General features: G+C 38.0%; 1 protein-coding gene across 7 annotated transcripts in view; it reads right to left on the minus strand.

The window, feature by feature from the left end:
* The window catches only part of CNOT1 (CCR4-NOT transcription complex subunit 1), an 84,708-nt gene that overhangs the window by 5,008 nt on the left and 65,534 nt on the right, over positions 1-14,166 (minus strand). For 3 of the 7 annotated variants that reach the window (XM_052655249.1, XM_052655250.1, XM_052655248.1), the window contains exons 30-44: positions 13,575-13,705; positions 12,653-12,949; positions 11,835-11,975; positions 11,632-11,736; positions 10,925-11,044; positions 9,402-9,593; positions 8,687-8,829; positions 8,238-8,346; positions 7,972-8,141; positions 7,095-7,326; positions 4,898-5,146; positions 3,653-3,816; positions 3,350-3,467; positions 2,125-2,226; positions 297-470 (exon numbers count right to left, since the gene is read on the minus strand). In XM_052655249.1, coding sequence (XP_052511209.1) covers positions 297-470; positions 2,125-2,226; positions 3,350-3,467; positions 3,653-3,816; positions 4,898-5,146; positions 7,095-7,326; positions 7,972-8,141; positions 8,238-8,346; positions 8,687-8,829; positions 9,402-9,593; positions 10,925-11,044; positions 11,632-11,736; positions 11,835-11,975; positions 12,653-12,949; positions 13,575-13,705 — 2,447 coding nt within the window. Of the gene's footprint in view, positions 1-296; positions 471-2,124; positions 2,227-3,347; positions 3,468-3,652; positions 3,817-4,897; positions 5,147-7,073; positions 7,327-7,971; positions 8,142-8,237; positions 8,347-8,686; positions 8,830-9,401; positions 9,594-10,924; positions 11,045-11,631; positions 11,737-11,834; positions 11,976-12,652; positions 12,950-13,574; positions 13,706-14,166 lie in introns of those variants that run through there. The other 4 variants (XM_052655246.1, XM_052655247.1, XM_052655245.1 and 1 more) reach the window with 2 other exon arrangements.

Consider the following 14,166-nt stretch of genomic DNA (forward strand, 5'->3'; position numbering starts at 1 on the left):
AGGGCCACCCAACAAATGACTGGCCCAATACCTAGGTGGAGGTTCTGTAAATACAGCTGAATTTAACATCAAAACTGAAAACAGCAACTAGACAAATACTGTGAACCAATATCCAGCAGCAGTCTCATACTTTATCAGGTTTAATAACATAACTGTTTCCCCCCAAAGAGCATCGTTCTGTAACAGGTAACTTGTAGGTATGTGTGTGCTGGGGGCAGCATATACCTCTCTTAGCAGAGAAAGGACTAAAATACTAACATACAACTTTCTTTTCCTTAAACTATTTAGAACTTTACCTTCAGATTAGGAGTGAAAGGGTCTGGGAGCCTCATGTTTCTTGGGAAGGCACTCAGGATCAGATTTCTTAGCTGGATACAATTAGGTGGGATCACGTCACAGAATCCATAATGGTAATCACAAAGGAACTCGGGAAAATCATGCAAAAGAACTAGCAGCACCCTTAAAGTGCCCTATTTTTCAAAAACAAGAAAAACATTGGCTGTTTCCACAGTAAGTAAGAAAACAAGAGTAACGTTTTTACTATTATAAATATAACTGAAGGGAGGGGAAAAAAGGCAAAACTAGGTACCCAGAGTTTACAAAAAATACAACTTACCAAAACCCAAACAGAAAAGAAAATCTGAATAGCCCTTTATAATAAAGAAGTTAAATATTTGTTAAAACTCTTTCCTCAAAGAAACTCTAGGGCTGGCTTTACTGCCAAATCCTTACAAATATTTAAAGAAAAATTAATACTATTCAATCTTAATACAAAAAGATTTTCCAACCCCTTCAATAAAAGTAGCATAACTTTGATCCCAAGATGACATGAAAAGTAAAAACAAAAAAAAACATAAAGTCAAAATGGAAATCAGTGATACATCACAACCAAATGATCCACAAATGAATGCAATGGCAGTTTAACAATCTGAAAATTAATGGACTAATAACATTCACAAAAAAACACATGACCTTGAGTTCAAGAAAGCATCCAATAAAATTCAATACTCATTTTAATGATTTTTAAAACTATCAGTAAATTATGATTAAAAGGGCATTTCCTTAACCAGAAAATGGTACCTACAAAACTACAGATTTATAAAAACATTATACAACTTCACAAAAACATCAATATCTGGGAATAAGTCTAAGGGAAGTAAAATTAAAGACCTAACAACTAAATGGAGATACACATGGATTGAAAGGTTCCATATTATTAAGGCATCTATTTTCTCCAAGTTGATCTACATATTCTGTGAAATCGCAATCTAAATCCCAGAAAGTTTTACAAGTGAAGCTAATTGCAAAGGTTTATGGGACTGCAAATGATACAGAATAGCCAAAATGGAGTACAAGAAAGCAAAGTTGAACAAGATTTTGCTCTACCTGATTACTCTACCTTTACAGTAAGTCTTACCATTAAGACCTTTTGATCCTGGGCTAAGAACAGATCAACAGATAAACTAGAGAGATGCCCATACACAGTGAACTAGATCATACAGGTACTAAATCAACTGGTCAGTTTGACTACACTGAATTTAAAGCATCCATCCCTCAAAAAACACATTACTTTTAAGGGAGTGAAAAGGCAAGCTACAGGAATAGGAGATGTCTGAATATACATCATCAGATGGCTTACATCCAGAATACATAAGAATCCTAAAAAAGAAGAAAAACCCAGATAATCCCAAAGGGATATGAGCACAAGCATGGAAGAGGTACATCATCAAAGGCGGATACCCAACTGGCCAATCTACACACAAAAATCTTATTAAGAAATCAAGGAAATGCAAATTAAATTCACAATGAGATCCTTCTGCACAACTGCCAAAATGACTAAAATGAAAAACAGACAATTTCAAGTATGTTAAGTATGGGGAGAAACAGTCTAATGCGATTCTGGAAGAGTTAACTGGTGCACACACTGATATATGAACATCAAGCACTGGTTATACAAATTATGTTCAACTTTTGCACTTTTCTGAATATGTGTTATACTTTAAAAGCTTAATAAAACCAAAATTAGCCCTCATATACTGCCAGCTGAAGTATTTTTCAAGTGTTTTAAACTGCTTTGAGTGTTAGGTTTTAATTATTCTAATTTTACAACTTCAAATTAATTACCTTGTAGAGGATTTGCATAGGTTTGGTGAGTTCCACATTTCTAAGGAAAGGCGCTAAATATTTGAATAAATCAATCAGTAACTGTGCATACATAGGCCATCCCTGAAAGAAAGAAACATATGGGTCATAATTACACTCAGCTGCTGTCCTGCCACCAAAAAGGTTGCCCAAGCAACTACACTGTGACTATTATTTTCTTCATAAACCTCTCTTAAAGACTGACTGGCATGAAAAAGGAGTAAGCAAAATAATGCAGATAATGGGAAATGATATTTGAAACAAACTGGCTCCAGAAATTCCAGGATATATAGGTCCTTCTGCCTGCACCAAATAGGGGAAGGATGTTTCAGCCAGAACACAAATCACCCAGCCAACTAAGAAACTCACATGTTTTCTTAATTTCTTCAAGTCCTGGATCTCAACTATTTATTTTTCCCACGTTCAATTCCTCAGCTCTTCGCAAATAACCTCATCCAGTTTACAACATGAATCCTTTATTTTCACCCAAATTTGGCCTGCTTACCATATTCCAGTTATACCAATTATGTGCACTTTGGGTAGATTTTATTCAGTATTGTTCTTCCTCCTGGAACGCACTTATTCACCAAATACCAAATCCATTTAAGGATTATTTCACCTTTTTTTTTTTTTTTAAACCAAACACATAGCAGTCACATTTGTCTTCTGATCTGAAGGGTCAATCAAAGGTACTTCCTTAAGACTCATCTGCCATTTAATTGCAAGATGAGAGAGAAACGTTATCATATAACTGTGTTTATTCACAATTATATGAAAAACTCATCTCAAATTTTATCTTAATTCTTCAAATATAGTAGAGACCAGTGGCCCTCAACCCTGAATGTATGAGTCTTTAGTATTTAGAGTAAGAACTTGTAAAAGTGGCAGGTTCCCGAGTTCCATTACTCAAGAGTTTTATAGAACTGTCTACAGAGGAGCTTTAGGGTCTCAACATTTTTTGGAAAATCCCTTACAAGGCTGACATAAGGTGACTCATGACAACTTGGAGAAGCCATACGCTAATCATTGAGGAATGGCTTTCAGGTCAAGTACCTGTTATGCCTCTCCCCATGACCTGACTCTACATTAAATGTAAGGACTCCCAACTAAGCCTGAAAGAAGTACAGTGACCACTGAATGACTAAGAGTGCTAATAAGTCCCAGGTAGTTACAGTCTTCATCTGTAGGAGATAAACTGCAGCCACACCTTCTGCTGTGGCGTGTGTGCCAGCATTCTTGCAATAAATATCCGATGGGAGATCAGTTCAAGCCAAGCATACACAAAGCCAGGAGCTTTGGTAGGCCTCAAAATGTGGAATGTGTTGCTGAAAGAAGAAAACCTTAGTCAGAAGCACAGTCCAACTTAAAGTTAAAAAAAAAAAAAAAAGACTAGAAGTAGACAATATGCAAGCTGCATGGTGAATCAACATGCTTCTAACCCACAGAGTTCTTCTCAAATTTTATGACACTAAAACAGCAATCCTTAACATTATTATTTTCAATAACTCACCAGAAAGCTGTAAGTGTCTGGAAATTAATGGTTTCCAACACATGCTCAGGTGCATTGAGTTCCAAGAGCAGCATGATAAAAATTCGATGGTAGGGAAGTTGCTGAAATTCACTTTGCCGAACATCATGATCCTGCAGGAGAACGCCCACTACTATACCGAGGACCTATAGAGCACACAGATTACACAGCATGTAAGTCATGAAGACAGCTCACTTACCAATCTCTAGTCATGCTTCACACCTTTCATTCTTATGCCTCACATGGAAGTAAATAGAAAATTATATACTGGTAGCCAAAGGGACCACACATTGGTTTGATTTGCCCTGTACTTTTATATGTTTTCTCTGAATTTCCATAACCATGGACCAGACATGTACACAAATTTTTCTAAAGCTCTAGAAGTCAGCTCTAGAAGTCAGCATGGTACATATTTTATCCTGTTTACACAACCAACCTAATTTTTCTGGTCTGACATTGGAGAAGGAAATGGCAACCCACTCCAGTATTCTTGCCTGGAGAATCCCATGGACGGAAGAGCTTGGTGGGGTACAGTCCACAGGTCGCAAAGAGTCGGACACGACTGAGCGACTTCACTTTCACTTATAAAGCTTACAGGAGGCAAATGATGTATACTTCTCTTGGCATTTAGGAGATGGGAGGTCAGATATGCTGTTAGGTTGCAGAAACATTGCAGAACTATCCTGCACTCCACTTGATTTCACCACTGAAGAGCAGGGGACGTGAAACCCATTTGTAACTACCCAAGACCAAAGTCTAAGTTCATTTTTGTACTATCTTAAAATTCAAATTACCAGGGATTCCACTGCAGAAATCAAAGAAAAACTCTGTTCCTTTTCAGAAAATCAAAGACAACTGCAGTGTCACTCATGGTATCTGAGTTGTCAATCTTATGTTATCAATGGAGATGTCTAGCCATCCCATTCACAGTTAACTCTGTACTTGGGGGCAAATCTTATACTACCCTAAGTCTCTTCTAATGTAGTCATTACCAAACAGTAACACACTGAAAATACCATATACCTTTTTGTTTTGAGAGAGTGTGTCTTTCAGTTAAGGCACCATACTCTTCTAAAATTCGGTGATTATGTTTACTTATTATCTATGAATTTAATTTCTGGACAGAAAGTGAGATAGTACAAAATGTTTTGAGGGCCCTGTAGGGTTGAGGACCACTGATGCAGACTTCAAGTGTGCAAAAGTCTAAGGCAAGAAAGGATTTCAGACCTTATTCAGCAGATTAATCTTTGTGACAGTGTTGGTGGCCTCCCCTGAGTGCTTTACTAGCAGTGCAATGAGTCGGACAAAGGCATCCAGGTTGTGATAGCACTTGGCTCGGATCATGGTGGGATTAGCAGCAGGATTGTGCTGCTGCTCTGCCTGAGCACGGTAACTGATTTCAACACACATTTCAGTACACAGACGAAAGAACCTTGTTATGAGGTCATCAGTCTTCAGGATTCCTTGCTGGTGCATCTACCAAGGGAACAAAAACATTAGAAGGCAGGATGAGATAACACACATGAATAAATGTTTAATTTTCATGCTAAGAAGTATTGTCTCATTTAATCCTATTGTCACATTTCTGTTACTTTGTAAAACAGTAGAACCCATAACAGAATTCCATCAATTCTGACAGAAAATGAGAAAGAAGATAATAACAGGGCAATTTTAAACAAGCAGTCCATAGCCAATAATTTCAAAAGTTAACTATGCAAGTTAAAACACCTCTTTAGTAACCGATTAAGTCATATTAAGACATTATGGTCAATGTGTATTTCCCCCAAGTAAGAGATTAAGTTACATATACTTTATTGCCTCACAAAATTTAAGGTAATTTCTTCCATCTAACTTAACCAAAAACAACAAAATTTTTGAAACTCCAACTAGTTGTACTAGGAAAATCAAGTAATAATTCATACAATAAGTAGGTACCAAATTAAAATGCTCACAGATCATACCCAGCTATTTTAATGTAAATTAAGATAAAGTGAAAAGGGTAAGTTTATTTAAAAGAAAGGATAAGTCCAAATTTTACAACATAATCTGGAAGTTAAGCAGAGAAGTTATTTGGCTAGTACAAGAAGAAAAAGAAGACAGTGTAAAAAACATTAAGGCTGCAGAGGGAGGTCAGTGCTTACTAAGCAATGAAACCAAGCCCAGAATGAAAACTTGTTTTAAAAAGTTTCTAAGATAATGGTCAAGTTAACTGTCCCTTGGTAAGTAATTAACACAGCTGAACTGATGTTAATAATACCCTAGGCAAAACAGATGGCCTGCAAAGGGACTTCTGTACAATAAAATCTAAAAAACTAAGTGGGGAGAAGAAATGAGGACAGACTGCTATGATCAAGAGGGAGCATAAGAGGAGAAAGGAATTCTCAAAAAGATTCAAAAGCACAGAAAAATATATTATCTTTTTCAAATGAAGAGAAGAAACAAGAGCAAATAGCCAAGAGGAAGAGCCGAGACAGGTGCCACATCCATACCCATGAAATATCAATGATCACAAAAACCAATTGATTTGAAATTCCTCCATCCAAATTGGAAATCAAACTCTAAGTATGCAGTAGCAGCTTTTCAATAGGGTATGTTTGATAATTCCTTGGATTCTTTTAAGGGAGAAACTTATTATGATGTAACTAAAAAAAATAATCATCTTGAAAAGTAAATCCAATTCCTAACAACTTCTAAAATTCAAACCAGCTCTTCCATATTCATTTGTCATTCAAATGAAAGTTAATTTGTATCTTTCTTTGGTGGCACACCTAAGTTTTGGTCTCAGTTTGAAGAAATACAATGGTCAAAATGCAGAAATAAGCTATTTTAGGAGATAGCTAATCTAATTAATTTAGAAAGATAAAAAGCACTACCATTTAAATACTTAAGTTTTTCTGTTATATTTTCAATTTTCAATTTTTTTGTTTTTTTTTTTTGGCTGTGTCTCGCAGCTTGCAGGATCTCAGTTTCCCAGCCAGGGACTGAACTCGAGACACCAAAGTGAAAGCACCAAATCCTAACCACAAGACTACCAGGGGACTCCTTATTTTACTTTTAGACATGGGCTGTTACAGAACTTTACTTAGCCCATAATCTCATCACTGCTGATAATCAAGCTGGTAAAATTACTATATACATCTGGCAGTTTTATCATTCATTATCTGGCCCACTGTATTCTGTAGCTGTGACAACTGAAACCAGATAAAAAGTACTAAAGGGGACAGCAAATGCTGACTTTACTGCTTAGTGACCAATGATGAGAAAATAAACAGTATCAATTTAACTGAGTAATGATGAAGGCATTTTTGGTTTACATGAGTATGGAGGTAACTGACCACAGGTACATAATACTGAGCTTTAATAATGGAGGCATCACACCCTACTTATGTTGAATAAAAAGCACCTTTCTTTCCAAAAGCTCTACCTGTCCAACAAACGCAGAGAAAGCTTTGGTACTGTCACGACCAGCTGCTGCTGAATGGTAGAGATTCACCCATTCCCTCAGAAGATACTCTGCCTTCTCCCTCAGGCCTGGAGGATCATCATACTCTGAGGCTTGAGAGATCCCAGAATGCATCATAAAGTTAGGGCCTCCATGAGCACGATCAATCATTGCTTCATAGTTGGATCGCACTACTTCCATCAGTTGGGGCAATCTAGTACAATAAATCCAGAATGAAAATCAGTCTACTCATGGTTGTGATTTCAAAGACATACAGTTGGAAATTTGCTTATTTAATAGAAACCACAAGAGTGATGATATTTACCATTCCCATAATTAAACAAAACTATCCTCGGTTTTCTTTGTATCTGTTTACCCATGAGGACAAAATGTGCAAAATGACTGACTTCAGTTAAGTCACTCACTTCTTGACCAAAAAACGCCCAATGAAATGGAGCTGATGTCCGTGGTCAAAAAATTATTCACTGCATGCCCACTATGTGGCATGCTTTGTGTTACTTAATTCTGAACAGCTATTCAAGATATTATTTCCACTTTATATAAGAAACAAGCTTAGGGAGGATAAGTCAACTTGTCTAAAATCAGATTTTAAGCAGCTGAGCCAGGCCTTCAACAGAGGACTCTGACACCAAACCTAGTGCTGTATGTACTGGTCTGCAGCAAGAGGGCTTGGCAGCAGTTAGTTAAGCTTTCATATTTCAAGGGACAATATTAGGCCTCACCAAAGCTTACCATATGTTGTAGGTAAAGCTGTTATGTAACGGTAACGTTAGTAAGTCTACACACTCATTTCTAAAACTGCAGAACGCACAACAACCCCAAAACATTTCCTTCTCACCCTTCAGGAGCATTGCCTCTGGAGTGAGCATTAATCCTCATGAGGGTTTCAATGGTGTGGAACAGATCTGCCTCAGTAACGTGGGCAACACTCCTTTCATCCACCAGCAGTATTTTTACCAATTGCATAGCAAATGCCACAGCCATGTAGTTTAAACCATTCTCCATTGACTGGCAACACAGAAAGCACAATGTAAGAAAGACAGCACCGACAGGAAACACACTTCCCAGCTACCAGTCTCCTTTCCCGCTTAATTCTCTCCATACCTGAGCGAGGTGAAGATCATACTGTTGCATATTGACCAAATGATTGCGAATTAGCAACTCCACTGCCTCCACATTATATTTGTATTCATCCCGACACTCAATTAGGCACCTAGGAAAGTCAGTATTCCTTTATTCATATACTGTGGATCAGGTGAAATAAAGGGCCTGCTTCATTCAATGTTAACTTATTCCAAATCAAGGATGCCTTGAGTACCAACTGAAAATCAGTTTATCAGTTTCCAAGATTTAAAATAACCAGTAACTAAGGAGAACAGATAACCCAGTGTTAAAAGTTTTGGTAAGTCTCGAAAACAAAGCATTCCATTTAAGACATAAAATTCTCAGTACTTAAAATTAGAAATTCTGTATGTTTGAATTTTACAAACAGGGCCATGTGGTGTGTGGGAAGGCAGTTGAATAAATCTTACTCTTCTAAGACAGGGACTGACCTTGTGATCTGTTTGTTACACCATGGAGACCCATATGCCCGGCCATCTTGAAGAGCTTTCAAGACCAAGAGGTGACACTCTCTGTAGCGAAGAAGGAGGTCAGCATCAGCACCACTGGTGGCATCCAGTAAGCCCTCTACAGCCTATTGAAGGAAAAAAAACATTCACTCAGATTCATGGAAAAGACAATACTCAGCCCAATAATCAAAGTCAATAACCAAACCTCGATACAAAGTACAATGTATCTTCTAAGGCCTCAGTAAAGAATCTCTCCCCACACACCAAAACCCTTTCCACTTGCCTCACACACACCCTCTCCCAGTTCCTTCCAGTTTATACTTACTACATTCCTCACTGTCAGAGAAGGCTTTACTGTCCCAGCAGAGCCAAAACCCATTCTGGCCCCACACTCCGCCCCCCAACCAGTACTTAGATCAACTGTCCCTCAAAACCTAAGGGAATATCTTTTAAAGTTTCTTAAATAATCATAATTCCTGAAAATCTTACCTTTATAGGGAAAAAAAGAAAAGACTTCCCACTTTAAAATCTGTTAACTATTTGTAACACTCTATTCTGGAGAAAATCACCAGCTTACTACAGAACAGAACCTGCTTTATATTAATTTTTTAAAATCTTACCCATAAAGTAGATAATGATACAGATCACCAGATGTTTACAAACTTAGCGTCTTCTAAAACAGATTAAGAACACTCACCTTCTGGAGCAATCCAAGAGCAGCAATGGCATCTCGAGAGTTCCGTGATAATACTACAACCTCCAGAAGACTTCTGAGGGCCTGAGCTTGGGGGTTCATGGCCAAAGTTGGCGGGATAGCATGAAGATGCTGCTCCAGTTCTGTAATACACTTATCATAAATCTGAGCTACATCATCTGTTGCCCAAGCTTGCTGTTTTGAGGAAACAACCAAAAGGGAGGGGAGGTGCGGAATTAAAAGATTTTCACTGGCACAAGCAGTAATTTAAAACTGGGTATGTTTACTACCCTTAATTTCTTTTCATCAAAAATATGGAAGGGCTCTTTCATTTCCCTTCCTGCACTATTTCTTCTTGATGCTGTTAGGTGGGGCAGTGCAAAATAAGCACTGGGGTGGGGTGGGGGTTTTACTTGATAGTGGAAAGCTTTGCAAACATCAACACAAACAAGTGATGAAAGATGACATGATAAACAATGAGATAGGCTGAGGGCAGCACCCCTTGTAGCATCTAATAATCTCTTTGCAGCCTATGAAAGTAAGTAATTCAAACCATGGAAAATATAGTATTCAGTCCAACTGTTAAAACTCAGTAAGAGAATAAGAACACAGCATCATTTCTGTGCTATTCCTAGCAAATCTGAATCTAACTAATAGATTCAATTCCTAACTGAATCTATTCATGAGAACATACTGTACAAACCCAAATCAGGTCATTCCACTAAACCATGGGCCTGTAATCAAAGTGTCAAGGCCATGGAAGATGAGAAAAGGAGCTAAGCTAGACTGACTTGGGGGAAAAATTTTAAATATGTCCAAGTAAATGAAATGCAGTTCTTTTTGGGGGGCTGGAGTTGGGGAACGCAGCTTGTGAGACCTTAGTTCCCTGACAGGAAACAAAACCCGGGGCCCTGCAGTGGCAGTGAGGAGTCCTATCCTATCCGCTGGACCACTAAGGAATTCTCTGAAGTGTGTGATTCTGATTTAGATTCTTTTACTATAAAAAGACCATATTAGACACTTTGTAAAACTTGAATGAGGTCTAAGGATTAGATGATATTAACATATTAGTGTTAACTCTGATTTCAATGGTTTTACTATGGTCACATAGAATGTCTTTGTAGGAAACACAGACTAAAGGATACAAGAGTGACTGGGACATCAAGGACAGCACCTATGTTCAAATGGTTCAGAAGAAAATGTTTCCTCCTCACATTTTCAACTTTTATAACATTTCAAATTTTTAGAAAATCTTTTTACAAAGAACAGGGCAAACCATGAGGTCACCAAGTAAATTCCTTTAGTAATGTCAAACATGAAGGTTAAATCAACCTCATGGATTAAAAAAAAATTCCTGAATGCCATGCTGATATGATACAAAGGGGAGCTACACTCCATAATGCAACAGCTGTGGGTAATTTTTTTTCCTTGTAACTTAAGCTCCTGGGAACAAGTGACAGATTAACTGACAGAAACATTCAAATTAAACTGTAAATTCCTTACTTTAATCCAAGACAAGTACTTACCTTCATGGGCTGGGCTAAAAATCCTGTGGGCTGACTTAAATCATTTGTGGGCAAGAAGCCAGGCACATTGCGTGCAAACTCTTCATAAACAGCCAGCTGCTTTGGGTCCACACCACCAACCTTGGAAGAAGAAAACCTGTTTTAACAGGATCCTCTTCACAATCAAGGGAAACCTTTTTATCAAAGCGGAAACTTCGCACGGGAGTAAGCACCAGGGTTTTGAGAAGGGACACAGGAGTCTATACAACATTTAACACATGACTGAACAGGCATGCATGTGCACACACACAGTTCAGTGTTTCCTATTTTCCCTGAGACCTGTCAGAGTCACCCTCATTTATAAAGACTTTTTCCACTGGCAAATGCCTCAAGTAGGACCATGCAGCCAGTGCAGTTCTCCAATGGAGCTGTAAAATTGGTAAGATTTCTCAACACTGTCTTCTTACCAACAAGCAACTAGTAATAGAAAGTCAAGTATCAGAAGGGAAGACCAAGCTCAGAAACAAAAACTAGAAGGCATATGAACTTTTAACAGCAGCACTTCAACAATAGGGGTCGGGGATACATCTAAGCTATTTCTTTGTCTTCCCCACAGGCAGCCTTTAAGAGAAATAACATGCTTTCTCAGAAACAGAATTTAACCCCTATCCTAGTCCTCAGAAAGAAAACAAAGACAGGGCAGAGAGAGACACAGCCCCAAGTCTCACTTTCAGCCTGATTTGCTCTGGCATCCGCTCAGCTTGGTATGTTAACACAACAGGATCACAATACCTTCGCCCTTCTTGCCTAGCATGTTTTCTCAGCTCAAATTCCTGCAAACAAACAAACAAAAAATCACTGAGGTTCTTGTTATGAGGCACTTTCTTAAATGGAAAAACAAATACTTAAAAGGCAAATGCTAAACACTTACAGTTGCTAATCTCTTGTCCATCTCAGGGCCTGCTTTTTCTACTGCAGTCTTCTGAATAAAACAGCAAGCTAATTCACAATTGTCCTGAGCTAACTGAGCAGCTGCCTGATCCATCATTTCCCTTTGTTGTGGGCTTGCAGTCTATTGGGAGGAGAAGAGACAGAAAAAAATTTAAAGTTTTCTGTGGGTAGACAAAACAGATGGATGGGATAATATAAAATGCAATGTTTGGGCAAATTAATTTTAGAAGTTCCAACTCTACTTATGACTTATTAGCTGTGACCATGAAGTAATCTAACAATCATTTTCATCTGTAAGATGATACACTACTCAACTGAAACATCTTACCAGGTTGTTACGAAGATGGTGAACACTATGAAAGCAATAAAGCAGTAAACAAAGGTATTATTAACCATGACATTTGAGACCCCAAATGAGTAACTGAGTTATCTGAAGAGACTATGTGCACGCCCGCCTGCACAGTCACTTTAAACTGTTTTGTACTGTCCTACTCCAAAGTGCTTTAAATCTAAATTCTTCATGGTAAACAGAATCAAGAGTGTTAACCTAGGCAGTTTTCAAAAAATCCTTCATTTCTTTAAACCAGTAAGTATCTGGAGTATCTACTATTTGTCAAACACTGCTGAGGATAAAATAAACAAAAATAACCACCACCTGATAGAACTGACAAATCTAAGAGGAAGACATCAAACACATATGGTGACTATTAAGAGTACGTGGAATGCTCACTACATGAAAATGAGCTTTTTCAGATAAGCAATAATGAGTTTTATACTACAAGAAAATAGTAAACTTACACGAAGGGCTGAGGCAAAACTGTTTTTCAGGTTGGTTGATATGCTCATGAGTAAAGGTTCCCTGCAAGTAATCATGGCCATTCCAGCTGTCAAGTTCCGCATCATGTGATGAGCTGCTATTCGCATTCGAGATTCCTCAGAATCCAGAGCAAAATCCTTCCTGACTATTTGCTCACAAGTAGTCATGGCAATCTTAATTGATCGATCCACCACCGGATGGACCAGCTCCTGGACGGCCCGTTCGATTGCTTGGCGCACACACTGCTTCAGCTGTGGATGAGCCTGAAACAAGGGAATCTAGGGAGGAAAAGAGAAGTCAACAATTTGTTTAAATAAAACAACCAAATTTATATCAGTAATCACACCCCTGTCTTTGAATTACTTCCAAGTTAACCATGAACTACCAATTTCTACTTTAAATAATGAAAAGCTCAGAAATCAGAAGCTGGGCTCCAAAGACAGCACAGTAGTCACTGTATCTTGTGATACATGATTACACATCAAGTTTAATGGGCAAACTGTTCATTACAAGATGCTTAAAGACACTACCCTGGTTAGTCAAAATTTGTGGCTTGAGTACTCCTAAAGAAAGTAACTTCTTTAGTATCATGGGGAAATGCAAAAATAATCAAGATAATAGAAAAAAAGGCTTTCTACAAAAACTATTATTTTCAAAATAGCAAGCATTTTATTAAAAAAATATTACATTGAAATATTTTGCTTTACTTGAAAGACTATTTACGGGTATTTACTGAATTTTTAAGAAACTTAAAAAATATTCATGATGAACTTATACTATACATAGCAATTCCTACTCTCTGCAACAAAAGTCTACATACAGCTTAGGAATCCAGATAAGGAAGTGAAAAAGGAAAGGGAAAGTTAACCAGTTGACCTCGTCACAAAGTAACAGTTTACTTACTGTTGGGTTTAGAGTAATGTGTGGTGCCAGGCCTGCGAGAGAATAGACATTGATGTCATGGTAACTGTACTGTGGCTGAGGTGGAACGGTGGCTGTACAGGTGGTGCTGGTAGCTGGTGTTGTAGAAGTTGCTAAATGTAGAGAAAAAATAAAAGCTAATGAAAGAAGCACACTTCCTGACTTTACTATGAAATCAGCAGGGCATCATGTGGTGTTAATCTAACTAAACTGACTGAATGGGGGTGGAGGGGTGGCATTGGTCACATTTTCCCACCCTGAATTATCACAATCTGAACAAAGCATGTGAAACTCAGTCACTGGCCGTGCACCTGGGCACAGGAATGAATTGAGGGGTCTTGCCACATTAGCTGGCACAAACCATGTCCCATTATCTATATATAATGTATATCAATTTTCAACCTATTCTGTTTCCTAGTTTTACCTGGGGATTCTTGAAGGCTGAGAAAAAAGAAAAGCTGGTTTATTCTAACCACACCTCCTAAAGCTCCCAGTCCTCTTAATGCAGGTTAAATAACCCACTCGCCTAATGGGTTGAGCCAATCTGGCCATCCCCAGATTTAAGGAATAACAC

This window comes from Budorcas taxicolor, chromosome 18, assembly GCF_023091745.1.
Source record: "Budorcas taxicolor isolate Tak-1 chromosome 18, Takin1.1, whole genome shotgun sequence".
Taxonomy (NCBI): domain Eukaryota; kingdom Metazoa; phylum Chordata; class Mammalia; order Artiodactyla; family Bovidae; genus Budorcas; species Budorcas taxicolor.